Below are 27,023 nucleotides of genomic sequence, written 5' to 3' on the forward strand. Positions count from 1 at the left end.
GTTTTTTTTCAGATATATATAGCACAGACTTGACCCAAAGGTACTGTGGTGCTTTACATGAACATCAGTTAAATTACACAAGGACATATTCATTTTGTATTTAGACATTGGGAGAATAGGTGATTGCCCCAGAATCATGGAATGTCGAGCTGACGCTGAAACTTGAACCTGGGCCCCCAGAAGCAAAGTCTGCAGCTCTGACCATAACACCATAACCTCTCCCCTGAGTGAAACATATAATAACGTGATCAACTGGATAAAAAACCATAAATACAGCAACTAATTAAGAAAATGCTTTGTCAGTATTTGGCAACTCAGACAATATGTCCTCATTTTATTTTTTCATAATTCTATCAAAATAAGACCCTCTAATTTTTATAATTTAGAAAGGAAATGTTTTAGGAATTACAATTTTGATTACATCAAGATGACGCCAGGCGTGCCACACTTTCGTAATAAATATACGATGTTAGCAATCTAGTTGTTCATTAGAATACTGTGCTGTGGCAGAGGTCAGGGGCACGGACTCGGAGAATTGAGGGCAGAGAGGAGGGTGCAGAGGCAACAAGTTGACCATGATGGGCAGGCAGGAGGGGCAGTGGCACCACAACGCATCGTGGAGGGCAGCAGGAAGGGTGGGCAGGGGCAACAAACCAACCAACCATGCAGGCTAGGCAGGAGAGGCTGTGGCAATATAACAGATCATTGAGGGCAGAAGGGAGAGGCAATGGTAGTACAGCCCTAGATGCCAAAAGACCTGATTCAGGCAGGAGACTCACAATGTTTTTAAACCCAAAAGGACTTTATTTGATCTGTCTCCTACCTAAAATGTTCTCTTTCTCTACGTAAGTTAATAGGGAAAAGCAGGTCCCCAGGTTTCTTTTTCAAAATCTCCCTCTCACCAAGTTCAGAATGTTGGCAAGTATGGTACATTGGTTCTTGGAGGGCAGGAGGAAAGGGGTAGGCCTTGGATAACAGGGGGCAGAAGGGAGATGGGCAGGGGCACCAAACTGGCCTTGCAGGGCAGGTGTCAGGGGTTGCAGCAGCACAATACACCACACAGGGCAAGTGGGACGGCAGTGCAGCACAACAGACCATTGAAAGCAATAGGGAGGGGGGCAGGGCCGTGCATATGGACAACAGAGAACAGAGGGGAAAGAGGCAAGTGCATCAGGCAGCCCATATCGGACAGATAGGAGGGACAGCTGCAGAGTAACAGACCATGAAGGGCAGGGGTACGACAACAGACAGAGCAGGTTGGAGGGGATACAGGCCTGCACATAGAAAATGGAGGGCAGGAGGTAGGGCAGGAGCAGAAAGCTGACCATGAAGGGCAGGCAACATAGGCACTGGAAGCACAACACACCATGGAGGGCAACAGTTATACTGTAATGCTCTACACACAAACAACAGAGGGGAGGTGGCAGGGGGCAAGGGCAGCAAGTTGGCTACACAAGCGGCAGGTGGGAGGAGCTGTGGCAGCACAAAAGACTATGCATTGCAGGCGGGAGGGTTGGTGGCAGCAAGGGCCAAGGTGAGCAAGAGAGAGGGGGCGGGAGCATGCATAAAAGGGCCATGGAGGACAAAAGGGAGAGGTAGGGACTGGATACAGACAAGAGAGGGCAGGGGAAGTGGCTTCACGACAGACCACGCAGGGCAGGCAGGAGGGGCAGTTGCAGCACAACTGAGCAGGGAGGGAAGAATGGGAGTGGCAGCAGAATGAACCATGCAGGCCAGGAGGGAGGGGGTAGTGGCATGGAACTCAGACAGGCAGGGTGGAGGTGGGAGGGACCGGTCAGATGGCTGGGCAGTGGCAGCTCAACACAACACTCAGAGTAGATAGGAGGGGCAGTGGCAGACCGATGGACAATGGTGTGCAAAAAGGAGGGAGCAGGGGCATGCACACATACATCGGATGGCAGGGGGAAGGAGGATAGGGACAGCAAGCTAAGCACAGAGGCTAAGAAGGAGAGCAATAAAGAAGCATTGAATTGGGCAACTGAGGGCAGGAGGAGTGGGCAGGGATATCAAGCTAAATGGAGGGCAGTGGCAGCACATCAGACCATACAGGGCAGAAGGAAGAGGGCTGGTGCATGGACTCGGACAACAGAGGGTAGGTAGGAAGCGGATGGAGTGACAAGCTAATTGTTCAGGGCAGACGGGAAGGCCTGTGGCAGAACAACCACCACACAGGGCTGTAATGAGGGAGCAGGAGCATGGACTTGGACAATGGTTGGCACGGAGGAGGGGAGCAGAAGCAGCAAGCTTGGGTGGGGGCAGCACCCAAGGCTTTGCGTCCAGCCTCCCACCCCCACAGTGCATTACGATGGGCACCTTACTCATTGTTAAAAAAAAATCCTACAAATTCACTGAAAATAACAAACTTTACAGGGACGTTATAGTTAGAAATAGAATTTTAAAAAACACGGACAGTCACCAAAAAATCAAATGTTGCAGGGGTGTTATAGTTAGGTTCAGATTTTACATGCACAAAACCATAGAAATTCAGCTGTTATAGATAAAGTTATTTCAAGTAACTATAATTCTTTGCCTAAGGTAACTATAACTCGCACTCTTGCCATGCACTGCTAATTACCCCAGATATTACATCACTCATGACATCTTCTATGACACCATTGATAATGTCACTGTAGCATTTGCATTAACATTATTGATGAGAAAATTGTACACGGTGAGGGTGCAAGTTACAGTTACAATTACCTTAGGGCACGCTTATAGTTACTTGAAATACCTCTAACTAACAGCTGTGTTTATGGTAGTATCAGAGCACTCAACGGTAAAAACTGGCACACCAGGCTATAAAACAAGCCCACAAACAACCCAGAACCGACCAACACAGTGACATGTCGGACTTTGGGTACTTCCAGTGTGCGCCATAGGTCAATCGGACCCTGGTCCGCCCGTGTGAATTTGACTGCATTTAATTAGTCCAACTCACTATTTGAATATGATAGGACAAGTCAAAGACACACAAAGAAAATAAACTGGCAGGGCAGCTGAACTGAGGTGGAAATGTGCATCTACTTGGAGAAAATATATACAGCACTGGTGAGGCCACAGAGCGTTTTGAGTGTCATAACAAATTGAAGGTGGCAAGTGGCCATGATGTACTTTGAAAACCCTGGAAATGTATAGGAATGATATTAATAGCTTCTAGAATAAGATTCAAAAGATGTCACAGTCTTTAAATGTACAAGTTCTGGGGCAAATGAGAAGTGTTCCAAGCATCTAATCAACACAGCTATGAACATTTGAAGGGAAGAGGAGGAATTGTTAACCATATGCGGTGGAGATGGGCCTTATGCATGCTAATACCCTGTATGGTGATCTTTGGGTTCGGGTGAGACAGGTTTATGATTGTGTCAGAAGCACAAGATGGCGCTATAGAACCACTCTGCCCTCTATGTATTCTCTATGTGTTTGCATGTGGCGCGTTTTATGCGCACAAAGCAATGGAGTGCGGTACAGTATTGAGATAACACAGTACATTAGGTGATGGATTGGGAGTGTTGTCCACAGAGACAGAAAACCAGCACAATGGCTAACCTTGTCATATGGTCCAATATAGCCATTAAGGGGAACTGGTGACATGGACCCAGGGCTTAAAATGAGCCGGTTCTTCCGGATCTCGAACCCGGTAGTAATTAAAGACTGACATTGAAACGGGTCCTTATCAAGACCTATATCCATATCCTTAACTTCACTGGCAAAAATACTGATCGATTTCTGAATAATGAATGGTAAAAATGATGGAGTAATATTTGTCAGTGATTTAGTCCTGTTTATATTTTTTTGTGCAGTATATCACTCTTTGAACTGAGCTACATCTAGGTGTATATAATGGGCCACGACTGAGAGCTCGTGATTTGAGGCTTATTGCAGTGAGAGTTTCTTCCTGCGCCTGTCAGTGGGTCATAAAGGTGTTTGGAATACATGGTAATGTAATTCTTGGCCTCTGCAGAATGCATAGAGAAATGGTCACATATTTCAGTTGCAATTGTAATATTGTGCATGCGTGTGCGAAGGAGATACACAGTTGTCAAAATATTGACTAAGTGAAAATATACGGAAAATAAAAGAAAATGTAATGCTTACAGGTGAGTGGATGTGCACTTTGTGTTTGGAGAGTGCTGAAGTGAAGGAGATGTGAGAAAGTGCATTCAGAAGAGAAGAAAGAGACGAGGTGAAAGATATGCGGATGGACGAAATATGGAGACAAATATGGCGTACATGTCTAACATGAGTGAACATAATAGGAGTGACTTATACAGTCCCAAGACCACTACCCCTTCCACAGGCCTCAGTAATGTTTAATTCACACTCACAATTACAGAATTGTAACATTTTAAGTGTCAATTATTTAAAACAAAATCATTGTGTTGCTCATTTAATTTATAGTTGTCAACCGTTGGGAAAGCCAATGGCCCTAGCAGGTTTTAGGTGTATGTCAGGCTTTGTGATATATATCTGGATGCAATAACTGAAGGCTCAGAGAGGCACACTATGAGAATCATAGAACTTTTCTTTACATGTATAAGCCATGCATATAGAGACAGCCTACTTTTTAAATCCCACTTAAAACCCTGCATAAACCACATGGCCGAAGGTAGAGTGGCTTGTTTGGTTCATCAGAACCCAGAGGTTTTGCACTTAATACAACTGAGTAGATATTTGTACACACTACGCCTACTGTTGTCATCATCCTTAAGTTGCTGTTAACAATTATAAACTGAGCAGAAGAACATAGGCACCTGTTGCTTCAGAGACATCAGCTTGTAGCACCACTGAACTGGTCAATGTTTCATGTACACCACCTGTGACTCCTGAAGAAGAATCACTTCCAAGGCTCCTGAATGATCCTCACCTTGTTTGCTGCACATTTTCACGTTGGCACAAAACGTTGCTGGGTCCAGGTGCCCCTCGAAAGCGTCTATAATCGCATCCTTGAATTTCCTAATCACCCATTTGCAGGGAAACCTAAGAAGAAATGTTACCGATTGGCACACTCTGTCCAGTGCACTTCTGATCTCACCCTGCAGCAGATGCGAGAGAGTGAACAAAAATATGGGTTTAATCACATGCATGTGTTTATTTGTGAAATATAAATGTTATTTATTGCACACTGAGGCGGAGGGGGTCTACGGTTGAGTGAAGGGAGACAGACATTGGGTTGGACGGCTCAAGAGACTGGCGCTGGGATAGAAATCCAGTCACCTCTAGTACTGGACTGCTCCTGGAATTGATGCAGGTGAGCGGAGCCTGTCTTCTTAGATTGTATGAACCCAGGGGTTAGGGTACAGAGCCTATGCCCATAGCCTATAGAGCTGTATGGCTGACAGGATCGGATCACAAATATTGCGCCAGTCACCTTGAGAGCTGGGCACACACACAGGGGACCCGTGCTGTTTTAACGATTTTTGGGGCCCTGGTTAAGACATATTTTGCGGCCCTCACAAAAACTGTTGAAATGTGTCTTTCTAAAGACCCCAAAAATCCTTTTACGATGCTGCACGAATACAAAACTAGTCACCCCCTGGACTACATAACTCTGGTAATTGAATACCTTCTGCCACTCCAACAGCGCGATTTTTAAGGGAACTTCACACACAGCCTCAGGCTGTAATACTCACATCGCTCTGATCATCAGCTACATTATTTTTCAAAAACTTGAATACGAATTTGCAGGCCTTGCACTTGAGTCCCCAGCCACCACGCAGCTTTTTAAATCGGTCTTTCCTCCTCCACTCCTTGTTCTCCCCAAAGGGATTCTTCAGACTTCCAGCAGTCTCTCCAGCGCCAGAGCCAATCAGCGCCTGGGGCAGAAAGAAATAATGATAAAAGTGAGAAAGAGTTCGTTCTACATACCCAATACTGAGGGGGAGGGGAGTTCATTTCACAACCCACCAGGCGAACCAGCCTACATTAAAACTGGGAGATGTGCTGCTACTGAAAGCCCTTTAGGGCTGGGATAGAGTAGAGTCAGTCACATGACCATAGGGCGCCTCTCAAAGGCTGGGCAAGCAGGAACAGTCGTGTATATGCTGAGCTGTTTTTTGGGACATAATCAGTTATATCATGTCACGTTGGTGTCAATCGGAGACCTCCAGGACTGGGATCAAGTCAGGCATATGTCATGCCTGTGGCTTTAATAGGCTGGTAATAGAGAGAAGAGGCAGTGGCATCCCAAGGCTGTATTTTTTGGAGGCTAGATGGGTGGGGGTAGAGTCAGTCACAAGTCAGATAGGTACCTCTGAAATACTGACAAAGCAGTGGAAAAGCCAATTGAAACCCATGCCAGACAGCACTTCTAAGTGGCTAGTCGATTTGGAGAAAAGGGGGAAATATTGTGGTGGAAATTTCTAATAAACACTTCAAAACAGTGTTTTCACTGTCCCAAAATTCATCTCAAGATGCTTTCTCACCTGCAGAACCCCTAGGCCACGCCCCAGCTTCTACAATGCCATTCACAAATCCATCACCCCACTTGCCATCGACTCCAAGCACTGCATCTTCCTCAGTGACCTCAACTTCCACCACAATGACTTCAAAGATACAAACATCGCCAATCTTCTGGAAAGCATGAGCAACATTGGTCTCACTCACCTGGTCACAAACTCCACACAGCACAGGACACATGCTTGACCCAATCTTCACTGCTAGCAACAGAGTCAAGTACAGTCATGTCACCAAACTCATCTGTACTGAACACGCCACCATCCACTTCACCATCGCAGGATCCCCTTACACTACCACCAAGCGCCCAAGCTCCTCCCAGCACAGCTGGAACAGAGAGTGAGAGAGACCCAATGGATGCATACCTTCAACAACACCCATTCCATCCTGCAACCAACCTGGAATAGGTCCTCAAGGACTTCTTTGCCTGGATCACTAGCTGTGCCGACAGAGTTACCCCTATCAAGCTCACAAAGACCAAGCCAGCTGGTATACCTGAACTCAGGACAAATAAACAAAGCTGCAAGTGCCTAGAAAGATGATACCACACCAGCTAAGCTCTCCCAGACCAAGCCGCCTTCAAGTCAACATTCACCAAATACCATCAATGCCTGAAAGACACGAAAAGATGTACCCTGGCGGATCACACCAAACCTAGCTCCAACCACAGCAAGGAACTCTTCAACATTGTCAGAGAGTTGTCCTGCCCGTCAGCCACCAAGAACACAACCTCGCCTTAATAGGAACGCTGCAACACCTGGGGGACTACTGCCACAACAAGATAGCCACCATTTATAAAAACTTTGAACCCCCAACACACCAACCTTTACAGCCACCTCACTCGAATGGACTCCACTCACATCCATCCGCTCACCACATGGCAACAGTTCACCACACACAAAACAGCCTTCATGAACCCCATCTACTCTGGAGCACCCACTGACCCCTGCCCCACCACCTCTTGAACTTTGGGAGCAAGGAAATCAGTGGCGAATTTACCTCCATTCTCAATCACACAGCCACCTTCCATGACCAATGGAAACACCAGATGTCAGACCCTCTCTACAAAAAACCCTCCTTTGACCTGAGTGAACTCAAGAACTACCGCCCCATCTCTCTTCTCCCCTTCCCTGCCAAAGTCCTCAAGAAAGCCATCAATAATCAACTCACTGGACACGGAGAGTAACAACATGCTGGACACCTCCCAAACCGGTTTTCACGCCAACCACAGCTTTGAGACTGCCTTGATCTCTGCTATCTGTGACATCAGTATCCTCCTCAACCTGGGCGAGACCACAGCTCTGATCCCTCAACTTCTCAGCAGCGTTCAACACTCTAAACCACCACAACTTTATTAAGAGACTCCGCCACATCGGGATCCAGGGAGATGCACTGAAATGGATTATTACAACACAAAGGAGAGAGTAACGGGAGTGGATCAGCCCCACACTAGCTCCAGATTAGACTAGAAAGTCAAACAACCACTGAAGGTGTGGGGTGTAAGGCTAGAAGAGGCTAGACTGTTAAGCCCGTTTCCAGAGGCGCTGGTTAAGCACGTAATTACTAAGTGGTTAGAAGAGTATAAGGTGGATGTGGTTTATACTGTGTCTAAAAGAGGGAGTTCCCTTTACGGACTAGGTGGTCTCACCCACATTATAGTGTCATGCTTCATCATTTGACCACCTAGCCCCACCCAGGTAAGATGATACTACCTGGGCGGACTCAACCTCGTTGTTAAAAGAACTACAGAGGGAGTGCTGGAATTAGAATCTGACTGGATATCTACAGGGATCCGGATGGAGTATAGATAAAATTACCTTACAAGTCACCTAATAAGTTCAGGAATAAATTTAATGTAGGTGTATGTAGGTAAGGCTAAAATCTATGTGAGGGACTCAGTTGAGATTAATGGCTCACGGAGTCTAAAAATCAGAGACCAACATATTTCTGCCCACACTAAGAGCTGGAAGGTCGGGGGCATTTGTCAGGGTCATGGATCCCCTAAGGGTGTAAGCATCAAAACATGCTTGACTTGTAAAGTGAAATAATAGAGGGCTTACCTGGAAAATTTGTTCTCTGTGGGTAGGCCTATTAGGAGGGTAAAAACAGTGGTGAGAATAAAGTGCCACTACAAACAACACAGCACACTGGGTGACAAAAAACACTGTGAATGTCACTCGCAAAAACACATGCACCAAGGAAAGCGGCAGGGGAGGACTTACCCTGCATATCAAGGCAGATAGCCTCTGGTCTGAGAGCAAACAGAGGGAGGGTTTCCCTTATTGTCACACTCTGTTAGGAGAATAGACAGAATTGCTAAAAAAAGCAAAAACTGAAAGAAGACGTTGGTATGAGCTAATAGGCACATGGAAATAATAAGCACAAGCCCATACTGACAGGACCAGGCGTGAAATGTAAAATGAGGTATGAGTCAATAGACTCGTATCAACTGGGAGAAAGATAGCCCCCAGAGGGAAAAAGAGTGTTTCAAAAACACTTACCACTCCAAAGGAAGTACCCAGTGGTTCTACCTGTTGTCCGTGTCCCAGCCGCTCGAGTGAGGAGCAAGACGAGCGCTGGGAATTTAAAGGCCGGTGGGAAGCCAATTAGGCAATGATTGAAAATCAAGATCAGCATTAGAAGTGCGCCGTGACTCGGGGCTACTAATTGAACCTCCGGAGGACAGAACTCAAGCGCTTACCAATGACGCAATGCGTCTGAAGGCACAGGCGTCCGGGAAGAGGATTCCCCAGCCGTCCGAAGAGGTCTACGGGTATGGTTGCCTAGCAACCACCAAACATTTCACAGGGGGGGAAGCGCTGCTTGTCAGCGACTCGTCCCGCTCCCTGTGCATGCCGTAGTAGGCAAAGTAAAAGAAAGGAAAAAAGAAAGAAGATGAGAGAAAGAACGAAAAGGAACAAAAGAGAAAGACGAGGAGAGAGGGAGGGGGAGGGGGAAAAAGGGAAGGGGAGATAGAAGGAAGGGAGGGGGAAAAGAAGGGGCTTGAAGAAAAAAGGGGGGGCTGGAGAGCAAGGGGGTAGAAGAGGAAGGTGGGAAAAAGATGGAGAAGAAGAAAAAGGAAGGGAAAGGAAAAACACAAGGCGTCTGCAGAGGCCTTGGAAAATGCCGCACGAATACAAGGCTGCGGATAATGAACTGGGCAAAGGAAAGTCGGAGGCACGTTGTTATCTTAGTGTAGACCATTGGATATTGTCATTTAATCCAATGGTGTCAGTATGTAGCCTCCACACCCATCTTTGTTCATAAAACAGTAACTTCTGCTTCAAGTTCGGCGTTGAGTGATTTAGCTGATCAATGATGACCCAATCTATGTTGTCGGGATTATGGTTGTTGGTGATATAATGTTCGGTCAATCGAGTGGCATCTCTTTTACATCTGATTGTGCTTCTGTGTTCGCAGATGTGAGTGCCTACCCTTCTGGTGGTCATTCCAATATACTTGAATCCACATGGACACTTTACCATGTAAATAACATTCTTGCTATTACAATTGGTAAAATCCCTCAGCTCCCACGGTGTCTGCAGACCCAATTCCACCTTAGAGGTCTTTTTGGTGAACTGCCATACACTGCAGTTCCCACAGGGGACATGGCCTCTGGGCGGTTGTAGACCCCAGAAGGTTCCTTGTCTCTTGTTGAGGGGCTTATCCCTTGGTTGGGTATGGACGATTATGTCCCGGATACTCTTGGCTCTTTTGAAACCATTGAGGGGAGGTTGGAAGTGAAGGCCTCCAGAGGTTAAGATATTCCAATCCTCTTTAATTCTCTTTTTGTTCTTGTTAGATGCAGGATTAAAAGTTGTCACACAAATTATGGTGTCTTTATTGTTGGTCCTGATAGAAGGTTGCAACAGTGTATCTCTATTGCTCGAGTGAGCTCGTTTTTTGTCTCGTCTCAAGAGGTATGTGGGATATCCTTTAGCCCGTAATTTGTCAGTGAGCTTTTTGGCATGTTTGTTATATTCAGTCAGTTCTGTACAATTGCGTAGCAAGTGCAAGAATTGGCCCACTGGTAGGTTTTCCTTCAGGGAGTGAGGGTGACAACTTTGGAATTGCAACATATTGTTCCTGTCAGTTGGTTTGTGGTACACTTCAGTTTTGAGGTAGCCATTTTTTTCTTTAATGAGGAGGTCAATGAAAGAAATGTCCGGGTCACCCATGATGGATGTAAATTTGTGGAAAGAATTTAAGGCGTTGAGCCATGCCACAAAAGTAGTCGCTTCCTCCTTGGTGCCCTTCCAAATGAGGAGGATGTCATCGATGTATCGTTTCCATACCTTAATGTTATCAAAGTATGGATTTTCTTCAGTCAGTACAGTCTCTCTCTCGAAATGGTCCACATATAAACAGGCTAGACTCGGGGCAAATGTGCTACCCATCGAGGTACCTTGTATCTGCAGATAGAAATTCTTATTGAACTCAAAGAAATTTCTAGTGAGTGCTAAATGTGCGAGGTCCAGGGCAAATTCTTGAGGTATTATGGAGTCCCAAGTACTGTTGTTCAAGAGGTTGCTGATGACTTCAAGAGTTGCTTCCTGTGGGATATTAGTGTATAGGGACTCAACGTCTAGAGTTATCAGGTGTTTGTGATCTTTGTCGAACTCAAGGCAATCTAGTAATATCAGGACATCTTTCGTGTCTTTTAGATATGTTGGGATACGTCGCACAAAAGGTTGCAGGAACCAGTCGCAAAACTGTGAGAGAGGTTCCAAAACTGATCCGATCCCAGATACTATGGGTCTCCCTGGTGGTAGATGTTTGTTCTTATGTATCTTGGGTAGAATATAAAAGTAAGGTGTTTGAGGATTCACTTGGTTCAGGAAGGCGGCCTCGTGCTTAGTAATCCATCCGTTGTCTAGGCTTTTATTTGTTAAGAAGGCTATTTCGTCTTTGATTTCTGGTGTATGGTCTCTATACAATTTCTTGTAGTGATGGGTATTCCCTAGTAAACATAGACACTCCTCCTCATACATGACCGTTGGCAGTATCACTATGGCACCTCCTTTGTCTGCTGGTTTTACGATTCTAGAGGTATCATCATTGAGGTCATTTAAGGCTGCAATTTCCTGCATACTTATATTATGAAATATCTCAGTGTGATCCTCTCGTAGATTATCTATTTTTTGGTTTACCAACTTCTCAAAGGCCAACACTTCCGGTGGCATTTGTTGGCACGAGGGAGTAAATCTAGATTTAGGATGCAGTCCTGTATTAATATCCTGTCCTGTGTTAGATTCAGGATGGTTTAGAAAGAAGGTTTTCAGTCTTATCTTTCGTAAGAATTCAGCTAGTTCTATTCTCAGCTTGAAGATATCAAGCTTTGGTGTAGGGACAAAACCCAGCTCTTTCTCCAAGCTTTCAACTCATTATCCTTTAATATATTTTTGCTCAGGTTGATAATGGTAGTTGGTTTGCTTGTTAGGTCTTGCTCGTGCTGGGAGTCTTGTTGTATGATTGTTCCTCTCTTAGGTTCCAGCTTACTCCTTTTTTCCTTCCCCTTGCTCTTCCAGTGCCTCTCCCCAAAAAAGGAGCATTTGGGTAAGCCCAGGGCACCAGTGGTACCGGGTAAATCGGGGGTTAAAATTGGTTGGGAGGCCCATAAAGGGACGGCCATCCCGAAGGTGGCACATTTACTTGTGGAGCTTGGGGGCCTGCATATGGGGGTATCCATCTATTTCTGGGGGTACCCCTTCTTCCACGTCTTGGGCGTGAGGACTGTCTGGAGTTCATCTCTGAGTCTGAGCTCGAAAATCATCCTGAGGAGGTGTCTGATGGTAGGGGAGATTTAACAACATAATCATCCTTTGAGTACGGGTGTACCTTTTCTAGTGAAAATTTCTGTAAATCTTTCTAAAATTTTGCAATTGTGCGTTAAATGACAATATCCAATGGTCTACACTAAGATAACAATGTGCCTCCGACTCTCCTTTGCCCAGTTCATTATCTGCAGCCTTGTATTAGTGCAGCATTTTCCAAGGCCTCAGCAGACGCCTTGTGTTTTTCCTTTCCCTTCCTTTTTCTTCTTCTCCATCTTTCTCCTACCTTCCTCTTCTACCCCCTTGCTCTCCAGCCCCCCTCTTTTCTTCACCCCCCTTCTTTCCCCCCTCCCTTCCTTCTATCTCCCCTTCCCTTTTTTCCCCTCCCGCCTCTCCTCATCTTTCTCTTTTGATCCTTTTCTTTCTTTCTTTCTCTCATCTTCGTTCTTTTTTCCTTTCTTTTACTTTGCCTACTACGGCATGCACAGGGAGCGGGACGAGTCGCTGACAAGCAGCGCTTCCCACCCCGTGAAATGTTTGGTGGTTGCTAGGCAACCACACCTGTAGACCTCTTCGGATGGCTGGGGAATCCTTTCCCAGACGCCTGTGGCCCTTAGACGCATCACGTCATTGGTGTTTTGTGGTTACTAGGCAACCATACCTGTAGACTTCAGACAGCTGGGAAATCCTCTTCCCAGACGCCCGTGCCTTCAGATGCATTGCGTCATTGGTAAGTGCTTGAGTTCCCTCCTCGGGAGGCTCGATTAATAGCCCAGAGTCACAGCGCACTTCTAATGTCCATCGGGCACCAGCTGATCTTGATTTTCAATCATTGCCTAATTGGCTTCCCTCCAGCCTTTAAATTCCCAGCGCTCGTCTTGCTCCTCACTCAAGCGGCTGGGACACGGACAACAGGTACAGCCCCTGGGTATTTCTTTTGGAGTGGTAAGTGTTTTTGAAACACTCTTTTTCCCTCTGGGGGCTATCTTTCTCCCACCTGATATGAATCTATTGACTCATACCTCATTTTACATTTTACGCCTGGTCCTGTCAGTATTTGCTTGTACTTATTATTTCCATGTGCCTATTAGCTCATACCAACGTCTTCTTTCAGTTTTTGTTTTTATTAGCAATATTGTCCATTCTCCTAACAGAGTGTGACAATAAGGAAAACCCTCCCTCCGTTTCCTCCAAGACCAGAGGTTATCCGCCTTGATATGTAGGGTAAGTCCTCCCCTGCCGCTTTCCTTTGTGCATGTGTTTTTGCGAATGACGTTGACAGTGTTTTTTGTCACCCAGTGTGCTGTGTTGTTTGTAGTGACACTTAATTCTCACTGCTGTTTTTACCCTCCTAATAGGCCTACCAACAGAGAACAAATTGTTCAGGTAGGCCCTCTATTATTTCACTTTACCATTCAAGCATGCTTTCATGCTTACACCCCTCCATGACCCTGAGGAATGACCCAGAACTTCCAGCTCTTAGTGTGGGCAGAAACATGTTGGTCCCTGATTTTTAGACTCCGTGAGCCATTAATCTCAACTGAGTCCCTCACTTAGATTTTAGCCTCACCTACATACGCCTACATTAAATTTATTCCTGACCTTATTAGGTGACTTGTAAGGTAATTTTATCTATACTCCATCCGGATCCCTGTAGATATCCAGTCAGATTCTAATTTCAGCACTCCCTCAGTAGTTCTTTTAACAACGAGGTTGAGTCCGCCCAGGTAGTATCATCTTACCTGGGTGGGGCTAGGTGGTCAAGTGATGAAGCATGACACTATAATGTGTGTGAGACCACCTAGTCCGTGAAGGGAACTCCCTCTTTTAGACACAGCATAAACAACATCCACCTTATACTCTTCACTTAGTAATTACGCGCTTAACCAGCGCCTCTGGAAACAGACTTAACAGTCGAGCCTCTTCCAGCCCTGAAATGGATCACATCCTTCCTCAAAGGTCAAACCAAGAAAATCCACCTACCGTCCTTCATTTCGGAATCCAAGAGCATCATCAGTGACGTCCCTCAAGGCTCAGACCTCAGTCCCACCCTGTTCAACATGTAGATGACGCCCCTGGCCAACATTGTCAGAACCCATGGCCTCTACATCAACACCAGTAAAGCTGTCACTCAAGTCCTAGTCACCCACCGGCTCGGCGACAGCAATGCATTCTATGCAGGACTCACCAACCAACTCCTAAAGAAACTCCAGACGATACAGAACTCAGTTGCCAGACTCATCCTCGACCTCTCCAGATGAACCCACCTCATACTCCTCCTCAGGAACCTCCACTGGCTCCCCATCCAGAAAAGATGTCAATTCAAGATGCTGATACACCCTCCATGACCAAGGACGAGCATACATCAACCACCACCTGAATTTCCACCAACCCTCCAGACACCTCACTCCTCCTCCCTTGCCCTCACTCACACTCCCTCATCCAGTGGAGCCACAGTGGAAGATGTTCCTTCTGCTACCTCGCTGCCATGTCCTCGAACGACCTTCGCCTGCACCTCTGAACAACATCCTTTCTCTCCTGAATTCAGAAAGGAGCTCAAGATCTGGTTTTTCGACTGACATGAGCAAGAACACAGCACCTGGATACTCTCACTGGTGATTAGCCACGCTGTTCAAATTGGTGTTGATTGATTGACTGATTGATTGATTCATCCAGAGTGTGTGTGACCTAGCAGCTTCGTGGCAGGGCTGAACTTGTCTGAGTACAATTGGTCTCTTTTATATATGGAACAAGTAAGATAAAAGGTCATAAAAATGCTGCCACAAGGTTGATTGTCGCTATAAGCAGAATTACCTCACAGAACTACCTCAAAGAGACAAAACTCTGAAATAGAAAATACCACTTCAATAATTCTTGGATGGTTACATTCCATTTTGGAGAAATGCTAAGCTTGTAAAACCAAGTCCATAAAATACAAATGTGTGAGATCATGCCCCTTTGTGTGTGGTCACCTCTATGTTTTGAGGACTGATGATCTTGGCTTTTTAGCTCACACAACATTAACTCTGTTCACTAAGGAACTGCTGTTCATTTTCCAGAGTATGTGCTCTAACACTTAAAACATGGTAACATTGCGCAATTTATAAGGTAAAAACTTTGAGCCAGCTGACCTGATTGGCTCCATCACAGTCGGCCTGAGTGCCCCTTGGAACCAGTCAACTGTGAACAGTGATTTCTGATGGGCACTTTACTTTTTTGTGCTGTTTGTCTTAAAAATATTTTAAAATTCATATATACTGCCCCCAAAAGAGTATTTAAGTGGTTTTTATGTTTTTATTTTATTTTTCGTAATCCCCAGAAATTGGTTGTGAGATTTGCATTGTGTTGTGTTTAGACTTTTTGACTGATTTAGTGTTGCAAAATTCTTGCACAATTTTCAGAATTAAACCTGTTTGTTCTCTGTCACAGCTACAATGGTTGAGGACACCTTTAAAGTATTGAAACTGTGTTTGACCTGACTGGAGTTTTGGGACGTTTCACTTGGGAACGACTCACATCCTCCTCAACTAATAACTAATTTTTTTACAAGACAATTTCCATGGATAAACCATTTTCATGAAAAATTACTAAGTACAGGGAAAAACGACACAGTGTGAAATCCCAGGTTAGGTATACAAACAAATGACTAAACCTATTGTAATCCATAAAATAATATGTATTGTAGCACCAATTAACACAAATAAATAAAATACAAGGTCCTATGTAAGGTACTCACCATTGATGTAGTGTGTTTCAATGTCCACTGCTTTGGAGCCCAGAGAAAGGAGTTTCAGTGAAATGGTAAGTAAATTAAAACAACTAAGCAGATGAAAGAGGTGCAAAGTGGAGGTGAAAGGAGCAACACCAAACTCCATGAGTGCCCCACAATAAAACAAGAAACAAACAGTTAAAAACGCATGGGAAAGGGAAGTTTAAAGCTGGGCAGGGAACAGTAAAAATTATTTTATTTACCTGCATTTGAATTTGGAGTCAATAACTCATTGCGATCCTAAATAGAATGCCAAATATTACATATAGAACTATAGATGGGTAACAGTGACTAACCCAAGGGTTCTGAGTGATATCAAATAAACAACAACAACAAAGATACTTGTTTTTATTTGCTTGATAACTCTCAATCTCTTTTTAGTTTTACACATTTTTAATTTGAGAATATATTTGTCATTTTTGTTAAAATCAAGTATAATTTTCATGCTACTTCTCCCAGTGACATTGTTGTTCATGGTGACCGTTGTTATTTACTGGTTAGTGTAAAAAACAAAAAAAGTAAGTGAACACCCAATAAAGGATGTCTTAAAAAAAAGTATTATTATAATTGAATTATCAATTGGTATTAGCGTTTGCTGAAACAAGTTGTAATCAATATAGCAATGTTAATGCACTTCATCAAAGCAGCTGGTGGGGGAGGACTGTCAAGAAGCACCCATTCTGTACCTTTACCATCAAGAAGCCTGCCGCAAGCTTTAGAGGCTCATTTCGGGCTCCTTTTATATATGAAATATTTGTCCATCTAAGACCAACATGCAGTAGACATGCCACGTCACAAATTTCAAAGTTGCACTAAGTCTCATATTTATACCTGCTTTGCAACTAATTTGCGTACTTCTTTTTAACGCAAATTCAGAGCAAAACTAACTCCATATTTATATTTTGATGTTAGACCGTCTAACGTCAAAATAATGGAGTTTGCACAATTTTTTAGATGCATGAACCTACCTTGTGTCAATGAGATGCAAGGTATGAGTTTCCATCTAAAAAGTGGTACTGACCCCATAGCCCCCATGCTAAAATGACGCATGGGTGGGAGGAGGGGATAAATAATGGTGCAAAGCTTGCTCTGCACCATTATTTAACGCCTGGGCCAGACCAGCCAGGCGTTAGGGGACCTGTGGACCCATTTCCATGGTTAAACACCATGGAATGGGTCAACAGGTGCCCTCCTCAAGCCCCAAGAACACCCCCAACCACACCAGAGGGACACCGGCGGATGGGGGACCCCATCCCAGGTAAGTAGGATAAGTATAGGTAAGTATTTTTATTTTTAAATTAAAGTGCCATCGGGGGCCCAACTTGGGGTCCCCTGTGCTAGCCATTGGGGTGGTGGGCATGAATCCTGTCTTATCTAAGACAGGAGTCATGTGGCATGGATGGTTTTGCGTCAGAAAATGACGGTAGGCTGGTTAGAGGCATTTTGTTTGCCTCTATCCAGCCTAACGCCATTTTTTTGTGCAAAGCCCTCTTCTCCCATGCAGCCACCCCCACCCAGCTAACTGCATTTGTTTTACGCTAGCCCACCCTTTGCACCTGCTTGCGCCATTCCATAAATATGGCGCCCACTGGCGCTCAGCAATGGAGCAAGCCAGTGCTAAACTTTTTGATGCAAAACTGCGTTAGTGCAGTTTTGCATCAAAAAGTATAAATATGCCCCTAAATGTGGGAGAAATCCTTCCACTTGCTAGGAGAACAACAGTCATAAAATCTAAAATCAGCCAGTCTCAGTCTTCAGGATAATGAGTAAGAACTTTTTAGAAGCTGGCAGGTGGACAAGAGGGGCAGAGCTAGAATGAAGAAGGCAAAATTGGGCTTGCTCTCTAAATTAATAACCTGTTGGGTCATATTTTGGACACTACAAAGAAGAGCATCTGGATAACTTGTCTAATAAGTTGTTTTTCTGCAATATTAAGATGCTTCTATATTGTTCTTCAATAAAACAATAATAATAAAGTGAGTTTATGACAGTCGTTACCATTTACATCGAAACAGCGGCCTTGCAGTGTGCCACTCAGCCACTTATTTTGCAAGTGATTGCACAACCCAAGAGTTAAATGGGTAGGGACTTGAGAGAGTTTAATAAGAAGTTGTTTCTTTTTTTTTTCAACAATGTTGAATTTAACAGAAAATTACACTTTTCAGATTACATTGAAACTCACATGGCTTTTGGATGTTCTGCAGTTAGGCCGCTGGACATTTTGGAATTAATGAAGAAAAAGCTTAGGAACTGATTTAGATCTCAGCAGATGGAATACTTCGTCACAAATGTGATGGATATCCCGTCCACCATATTACAATCTCCATGGGATATAATGAGATCATGATACAGCAGATGGGATATCCAGCATGTTTGTTACAGAGTATTCCTCTCCGCCAAGGTCTAAATCAGGCCCTTAGTCTAAGACATCAGGTGAAACAGTCATGAGTAGAAGTTGGTTATGCTCCTGAGTAGGACCATGGTGCTGGAAATGTGCAGGAGAATGGAATGCTGCCCTGTAGCACTTGCTAGAATGCTATTTAATGTTACATTGATTTCTCATGTGTGGAAGGGCTTTCCTGGCAATAGGTACATGTTACATAAAAGTCAAGCCTGATTGTATGCTAACATGAGAGCAGTGACTCCTTACTGTCTGTGCGTCAGGCTAGGAGTCTAGCAAATTATTTTTTTAATGGTAATGTTAACTGTGTGCAAGATCACCATTTTATTTTCAGGCATTATTTTCATAGCTGATGCCGAAGTACTGCTGTCCAGCTGCAGACTCAATGGCTTTCTGAGGTACGAGGGGATACTTTCAGGACTTAATAAATAGTAATGGGATTCTAATAATCATTCTGCCAGTGGAATAACCATAAGCCTGATAATATGTATGTAAATATTAGGTAGGGGACTAGACTAATCTAATGAAGATAGCATGAATGCTCAATGTTTGAAGTATTTCTCATATTCATCCTATTTCGTATTATGACTGCTGAAATGATCATGATAATTACTGTCATTCTTAATCATAACAGTTTTGTTTGAATAGTGCATTATAAATTACCTTGAATTGTGAAATCTCTCCAACTGTGTGTTTCTATTGTCTCCGGGGGCCAGAATAGTAATCCATATCCATATACAATATTCCCCATGTAGATGAAAGTTATTCTCAGGCTGTTTCACTCCTAACATTTCATATCTATATGAGAGTAACTTGTAGTGGTGAGGCAAAAAATACACCTATCTATGCTCAGTTTCTGTGAAGAGCATATGCTATGTATTATTCCTCTTGTGGCTTAGGAACTCCACCTGGGTACCTCCGCCCCTCCCCCTTTTCACTGAGAAGTGGAGCTCACGACAAAGTTCCATCCACAACAATTTCATCACTATTGGATTTTAAGAATATTAACATCCAAGTTCCGGAGCACTCTGTCTCATTGAGTTGTGTGGATGTGGTTAATGTGCTGATTGTGTGCAAATGTGTGTTTTAATTGTCAGGGTTTAGTGTGGTTTTCTGCTGTCAGTTCCTGGACTGCTGCAAAGAAGAGTTTGTTGCAATTATGGTTATGATGGTGCTGCCTAAGCTGGATGAGGTTACCTTTGCCAGTGCCAGATTCCAGCTGCCCGAAGCATAGGCCACTATGTGCCTGTTTTCCTACAGTGCTCTACAGTAAGTCACCATGATGAGAGGATCACTGCTGTGTATAATTATTTTGTATTATTTTACAAAATCTGACCTGTAGCTCAAGCCTTCTCCAGGCCAAACCTAAATATCAGAAAAGATCCCTGTTCCATTTCTCTGCGTCCTTTTTAAGACAAAACAAGTATAATATCTAGGAGATAATCATTTTTCTAAAGACTTACCTCGGCAGGGGCGTTCTGTAAGAGCTCCATGCAGTACTCTTCTTTCATGCATAATGAGGCTGTCTGTTCACTCTGGCACCAGTATTCAGGGCCTTTCAGACACAGCTCAGAGATCTCCAGGTGAACCTGCTCCACATCACTCACCGCTGCACCAAAACCCAGACAAGAATACTAGTAAGTGATCCACAGATGTGGTTTGGAGATAAGCAGGAGACATTACAACCAAACTCAATTTTTATTTGTCCCAGACAAGAAACCTCGAGAAACTCCAAAAGCGTTTGATCCAAAATGTTGACTTAATAAATATGATTACATATTAAATCTCAGAGGCTATTCCAAGAGACCTTAAAAGTTCCAAAGAAAAACATTGTCCATTTCTGAATTTATTGGGGAGGTTATGTGGTGCATGGTCAAAACTGGACCCATCTGTATGAATTCCAAAAATTGGGTTTCTTATTCGATAAATTTTTGCCTAACAATCTGTAGAAAAAATGCTAACCTTTTTCTTACCAAATTTGCCAACCGGTCAGTTTACTTTAAACAGGGTTACCTTACTATAGTGGTAAATGTTGTGTTTTCATTACATACACGCTGTAAGGGTGAAAGGCTCTGATCTGTGCCATCCTTGCATTTATTTCATTTGCCCATGAAGTTTCCTATGTCTTTATGCTTTTTGGCAGCAGTTTGTGGGGTCCCTGAAATATCTGAATCTCCAGAAATCCAAATTAGCATTCCTAGAGAACACATCCTTGGTTCACTTTAATTTTCCATTGATCTCTCTACTTTGTGTTCTCAAACACTTAGGGCTTGATTAGGACCTTTAGGGAGAAAATTTCTCCCAAATGTGACGGATATTCCGTCCACCGTATCACAAGTTCCATAGAATATAATGGAACTTGTAATATCCTCCACGTTTGTGATGGAGTAATTCCCTCTGTCAAGGTCGTAATCAGGCCCATAGTCCCTTGTTAACCCAGTCTGTGCAAGACCAGGCTGGAGGCTTAGAAAAAACATGACCCTTGTGTTTATGGTTCTTGTGTGTTTGAGGTGTTTCACAAACATTAAGAGTACATGTTTTACAATGCTAATTATGACGTGGGTGTATGGCCTATGCTTTGCAAATGCTATAATTTCACACATCACTCAGGTTACTCATATCTATTTGCATACAAGTCTTTTTGCAAGATTATCAATTGCAAGGGGATTGACACTGCCCACAGAGGACAACCTCCTACACTTCATCTTTCTATTAAGGTTCTTTGTTTCCATGGCTTTGAGGAGAGAATACTCAAGCAACTGTTGCAATCTGAAGGAGAGTAGGAGATACAATGCCGAATGTATAGAGAATAGATTTGTTTCAGACTAGGAGCCTGTGCACATTTGTCCAGCATGCTGCATGGAGTGACCAGCACAAAAACCAATACACAGACATTGACATGCACTGACCACCAGCAATCTCTCTCTCTATATATTCCAACAATTGGCAACCGAGCCTGCAAACTCTTAAATGACAGGTGCTTCCGGCGTGCATGTGGTCTGCACAAATAGATGAACCAACAACAAAGTCCCTCCACCAGGCACAAACGGAGCACTCCTCGGGCTTGAAAATTGCATTTATTTTGCTCTCTAAGATGGATCAGTTCCACTCAGCATGACGTCTTTCGGCTACCAAGCCTTTTTCAAATGTTCTCCGTGAAACCATTCTCTCACGTGCATGTATTTTAATTGTTGACTTGACTCCTCCTATATATTTATATATATATATATATATATATATATATTTTTTGCATCCAATAGAGGTTTGTGTATAAATAAGCACACAAGCACCACCTGAGAAGACTCATTCAGCCCTCATTAAATCATAATCCTTTTGTGCTGTGTGAATGAGACCAGGCAGCCCTGGTGCAAAGAGAGGGCCGGTGTGAATGTCACCCTTCACAGCAATGAGTGTGCTCACCTGACCCACTCTCAAAACAGGGACATGTACTTATTTTTGCAAAAAGTATGATGCTGAGATAGTCCTTGAAAAACCAGGACTGTCCGGGCTAATCCAGGATGTCTGGTCATCCTAATACTGCACTGAAGAGACTTGCTCTACAGAGACTCATACATGCCACAAGATACAATTCAGGCAGGAGACTCCCGATTTGTGAAGCCAAAAATGGCTTAATTTTAAGTGTCTCCCTCCTAAAAACTCCTCTGCTTCAATGTAGGTCAGTGGAGATAATCAATGCCCAGTTGCTCATTATGGGGGTCATTCTGACCCCGGCGGTCATGGACCGCCGGGGCCAGGTTTGGAGGGAGCACCGCCAAAAGGCTGGCGGTGCTCCACAGGGTATTCTGACTGCGGCGGTTCAGCCGCGGCCAGAAAGGGAAAACCGGCGGTCTCCCGACGGTTTTCCGCTGCCCTGTAGAATCCTCCATGGCGGCGCAGCTCGCTGCGCCGCCATGGGGATTCTGACACCTCATACCGCCATCCTGTTCCTAGCGGCAGAGCCGCCAGGAACAGGATGGCGGTATGGGGTGTCGTGGGGCCCCTGGGGGCCCCTGCAGTGCCCATGCCAATGGCATGGGCACTGCAGGGGCCCCCGTAAGAGGGCCCCACTTTGTATTTCAGTGTCTGCTTTGCAGACACTGAAATACGCGACGGGTGCCACTGCACCCGTCGCACCTTCCCACTCCGCCGGCTCAATTCTGAGCCGCCGTCCTCGTGGGAAGGCCGTTTTGCACTGGGCTGGCGGGCGGCCTTTTGGCGGTCGCCCGCCAGCCCAGTGCAAAACCCAAAATACCCTCAGCGGTCTTTCGACCGCGGAGCGGTATTTTGGAGGGGGGAACTCTGGCGGGCGGCCTCCGCCGCCCGCCAGGGTGAGAATCACCCCCTATGACCTCAATGAGGGCAGGATCCTGGGGGACTGACTTGGTCTGTTGATTTCTGGAAAATGCTCCCTCCCTCCACAATGGGACGGATCTAAAGCTAAAGTTGTATTTTTGCCACGCTGCCTATAGGTGCTACAGAATGTAATCTGATAGATCATACCTTCCACATTTGTGCAGTTGGATAAGATGCTGGGGACACTGGTGTGTGCAGGTGGACAGAGCTGGGTAAAACTGGGCACACTGAAACTTCCTTGGAGAAATGGCAGCATTGGGCTACCTAATTTCTTCTGATAGTATGCGGGCAAGCAACTGCACTGTGGTGCAATGGCTCAGTGAGAAACCGACTTGGGGAAAAACATTTGCTGGTAGGCAAACACGACCCCTATACCCATCTAGATATATTCATGCATTTTAACACAAAGCGTGTCCTCAACATGAGGCTACAGTTTGCACTAAAACATAGCAAGCAAAACAGAATTACCTCCAACAACAGGCACTTGAGTTCTGGTGTTCAGGTTGTTCCTGCGCTCCGGGGTATAACTTTTGCTGCATAAAGAGGGATCAATATGTGACTGCTGTCACGGTGTAAGTTTGCGAATTTCGTGTAACAGGCATAGTGTGAAATTCTCGAAATTACATTAATTAAACTGGCATAATTTAAATTTCCCCCTGAAAAATATGTACATCTTAAAGAAAGCGTTCCCCTGATAAGACCATCTCTTCACAGTTGAAACCTGCCCCAGAATGGTAGTAACTAATGTCATGAGAACATTCACGTGACAGGAATATATCCTCATATTCAGGGGCACGAACCCCACCTATCCCCACAGTCCGCCTAACCAAGCAGAGGTGCATTCCCATCTCTTACCTGTGGCAGTGTGTAGCATCAGCGGCAAGATGAGGAGAGCTGTCATTGGTCCAGCCATTCTCCACTCTTCTGGCCCACAGTACAAGAGGCTTCTCGGGCTGTCTGGTTCGATCTGACTGTGGTGGTTTCGGATACGGAGGCTCAAGCCCCTTCACTCCCTACTCTCTTTGAATTATTTAGTCAGAATTCTGTTTCCTTGTTGATCTGTCACACATTGTCAGACGCAGAGATGCTCAGCCCTTTAATAGCTCAGCTCTGAGAGGGGCAGATCTTCTTCTCACCAATCAGTTACTTTTCACACATGTTCAGCCGTTAGAATGGGGAACCTCAAACCACGGTCCTCGCCCTTCTAAGCACTTCTACCATCATCGTTTCTGCAGTGTACAATCTGTCAGCAATATAGCTCAAGAGATGAATGTACTTGCAGAGGAGAGAGAAGTGAAATTTGCCGGATGCTGAGTACCGTCTGCTTTAGCTATTCATGATTAATGTCTATGTCATATGCTCACAGGTTACATTGAATGTGCTCAGTACAAAGAGAATCACAGGAATGAATGCACCAGTCTGAGGTGAGTATGTGTGTGAATGCTTGTGTGCGTGCAGTGTTAGATGAGTGCTGCTTAGGTCATTGTGTTATCTGTAGGGCACCTGTTTTGATCCCATGGGGCGAGCTCAGTATTTTAATTAGGTCCAGGCGGAAAGTGGAATTTGGCAACTCTGCATTTCTCTTGTGATGCCACGTTCTGGCCAAATTTCGCCACTCACTGTGTGGTGGAATTTTTTCTCTCATGAGTCTTTCCTGGTGAGCGCGAGTGAGATTTGGCATCCCTTGGTGGGATTTCTAGACGCCTGAAGGACTTACTATGAGATTTTGTGGGTGGTTGCAGTCAGAGGGCTGCTTCTCGAGAAGATTCTCTACTTGAGCGGCAGCAAAATCAACTTGATTGGCTGCATGCTTTTGCGCTCCATCTGGTGTCTCTCCAGCTGATTTTTTTAACATTAGCACGAAACGTGATAATGGCGCTAAATCACAGCATGAGCAGCGCGAGTGTTGATTTCCACCCATTGGTGGAAGGCCACTGAATCTCACAGTTTTTATGTAACTCTACAGAATTCCATGGTGTGAAATTCCAACAGTTCCTCACATCCCTAGTTTAATGTAACAGCTATCTGCCGGTCTACAAATCTTCGGCTACTGAATTCCTTATTAGGAGTGGCCATGAAATTCTGATTTCATGAGGAGTTAACAGACCCATCCAGTTCACAGGTTTTGGTGTTTCACAAGGAGATTTTGGCTGACTTATGTCTGTTGTTTCACTGCCCAGGAATTAATGGAAAGATAATTCCATGGCAGGAAAATATTAGGGACTTTAACAGGCTGCTCCCATTGGGGGCCTGAATATGATAGCTCCATTGGTTAATTACCTGATGCAGACATTTGTATCTAAAGAGCAGCTTGCATATTTGAAATATCCTCAAGCTTCTGTTGCAGAGATGTGTGTGCATGCTGCAGGGTACAAGCATGAATCGTGGTGAGATAGTTTGGTAATTTGTAACAATTGTTGATTTAATAGTTTACACCTAAACTAACTGACTCAGCTCATTGAAAAATAGTATGTAGTAAACGATCTACATAGTAACAAAGTGACTTGCAAATAGATTTTATAAAAGATGCCTACAGCCTATAGTTCTAATGGATTTACGTACAGGCCCACACAGGACATTCTAGAAAAATAAAATGTACTCGTTTTCCAGTGACAATGTCTATTTCTGTATCATACGTCTTCAGTTCTTTCAGATGCACTATTTTGATGTGCAACTTTTTCACAGCCACTGTGAAAGTGGTATTTTGAGTAACCTGTTAGTACCTGTTCTGTTAGAAGCAAGTAACATGTTTCAATCACCTGATTCCTCATCAGCCGTTCACCCTCTTTAAGCCAATGAAATTAGTAAAGTCAAGTTTGATAATACCTATTTATAAGATAGTAAGACAATTTTTGTCCAGTCTACATATTATTATTCTTAATTATTTTTTTGTCTAAAATACTGGGCAGTTGCAGTCCTGTTGGCAAAAAGACGCACCACGATGATTATAATCACAAATGTACATTAAAAAAAAGATTTTCGGGGGGCATGGCCAGGCAACATGTACTGAGCCGAAGCTCTGCAGGCCTCCCGTGTGATTCGTCGTAATCCGAAGCCCCTGCAGCTGCCACCAGGGCATGGGCCTGTGCTCTGCTCTAGTGGGAACCCCGTGCTCTCACTGACGGGTTCGAACGACCTGTGGCAGCAGCCCTGAGGTGATATCTGGATGCAAAGAGCCCGACAGCAAGAGGCCTGTGCAAAGATGGCGGCCAACCACGGGCTCTGCCGGATGCCGGGCCAATAGCTCCTGGAGGCAGGGCCGACTGGGGTCCCGCTGCCTTCTGGGCCAGAATGTGAGGGATGATAACCCCCATACCACAAGGGGAAGTGTTGGGGTCGAGGAAGAGAGCGACCGCCACCCATATACCTGTGAGACCAGTGCCTGCCTGTGCGGCACTGCCCTCTTTGAGCACCTGGTGAACCCCCGAGGGGCAGAGGTGGGGCCGTGATTGTAAGGGGGAAGAGACCAAGCCACAAGGAACCCTGCTGGAGTGTGTTCCCTGCCCTTGCACCCCCACCCAGCCTGCAGAGTTTGGCGCCTGTGGCCCTGAGGTGCTGATTCAGTGGTGAGGGAGTTGGAGCAGTGGGCTGAGGGAGTCATGTGGAGTTTGGGACGCCCCCCCCCCCCCCCTTTAAATGTGCTACCAATGGTAATCACCTGATTGGATGGAGTGCTGGGAGAGCCCCCCCCCCCCCAAACTGAGCTGATGTTTGGGCCTGAACTTTGATTTTTCTGGAGCGAATGTATGATGGAACAACGAATGCTGGAACCACGCATGCCTGAACAACACGTTCGGAACAACGACCGCGTTGTTACCATGAACGCCTTAACCACGCATGCCTTTACAATGATTTTTCATTGTAAAAGCATACGTAGTAAAGGCATTCGTGGGAACAGCATGCGTGGTTCTAGCATGCCACCCACCCCTGCCCTAAGGCCCAGAAGTACCCCAAACCTAAAACTACCCCGACCCCCTCACCCCTAAAAACAAAACTACCCCAGATACCTCCCACCCACCCTGAGCCCTAAAACCTCCCAGACCTCCCCCACCCACCCTAAAAACAACTGACTCCCCCACTCCGCCCCAAAAAACAAACTAACCTGAAACCCCACCCCCAAAAACAAAACTACCCCAACCCCCACCCTCAAACAAAACTACCTCAACACCCATCTCTACAAACAGAACTATCCGATCCCCCCACCCTGCCCCTAAAAACAAAACTACCCCAACCCCACCCCAAAAGCAAAAGT

The 27,023-nt window shown here is 45.0% G+C and overlaps 1 protein-coding gene across 1 annotated transcript in view; it reads right to left on the bottom strand.

Moving 5' to 3' along the window:
- LOC138266668 (pulmonary surfactant-associated protein B-like) overlaps positions 1–23,827 on the bottom strand; it is a 56,141-nt gene extending 32,314 nt beyond the window's left edge. Inside the window, exons 1-4 of the mRNA XM_069215473.1 lie at positions 23,627–23,827; positions 19,882–20,027; positions 5,652–5,834; positions 4,886–5,054 (exon numbers count right to left, since the gene is read on the bottom strand). Of these exons, the coding sequence (XP_069071574.1) occupies positions 4,886–5,054; positions 5,652–5,834; positions 19,882–20,027; positions 23,627–23,684 (556 nt within the window). The 5' untranslated portion in view covers positions 23,685–23,827. The remainder of the gene's footprint in view (positions 1–4,885; positions 5,055–5,651; positions 5,835–19,881; positions 20,028–23,626) is intronic.
- Positions 23,828–27,023: the final 3,196 nt, after the last annotated feature.

This window comes from Pleurodeles waltl, chromosome 11, assembly GCF_031143425.1.
Source record: "Pleurodeles waltl isolate 20211129_DDA chromosome 11, aPleWal1.hap1.20221129, whole genome shotgun sequence".
NCBI lineage: Eukaryota > Metazoa > Chordata > Amphibia > Caudata > Salamandridae > Pleurodeles > Pleurodeles waltl.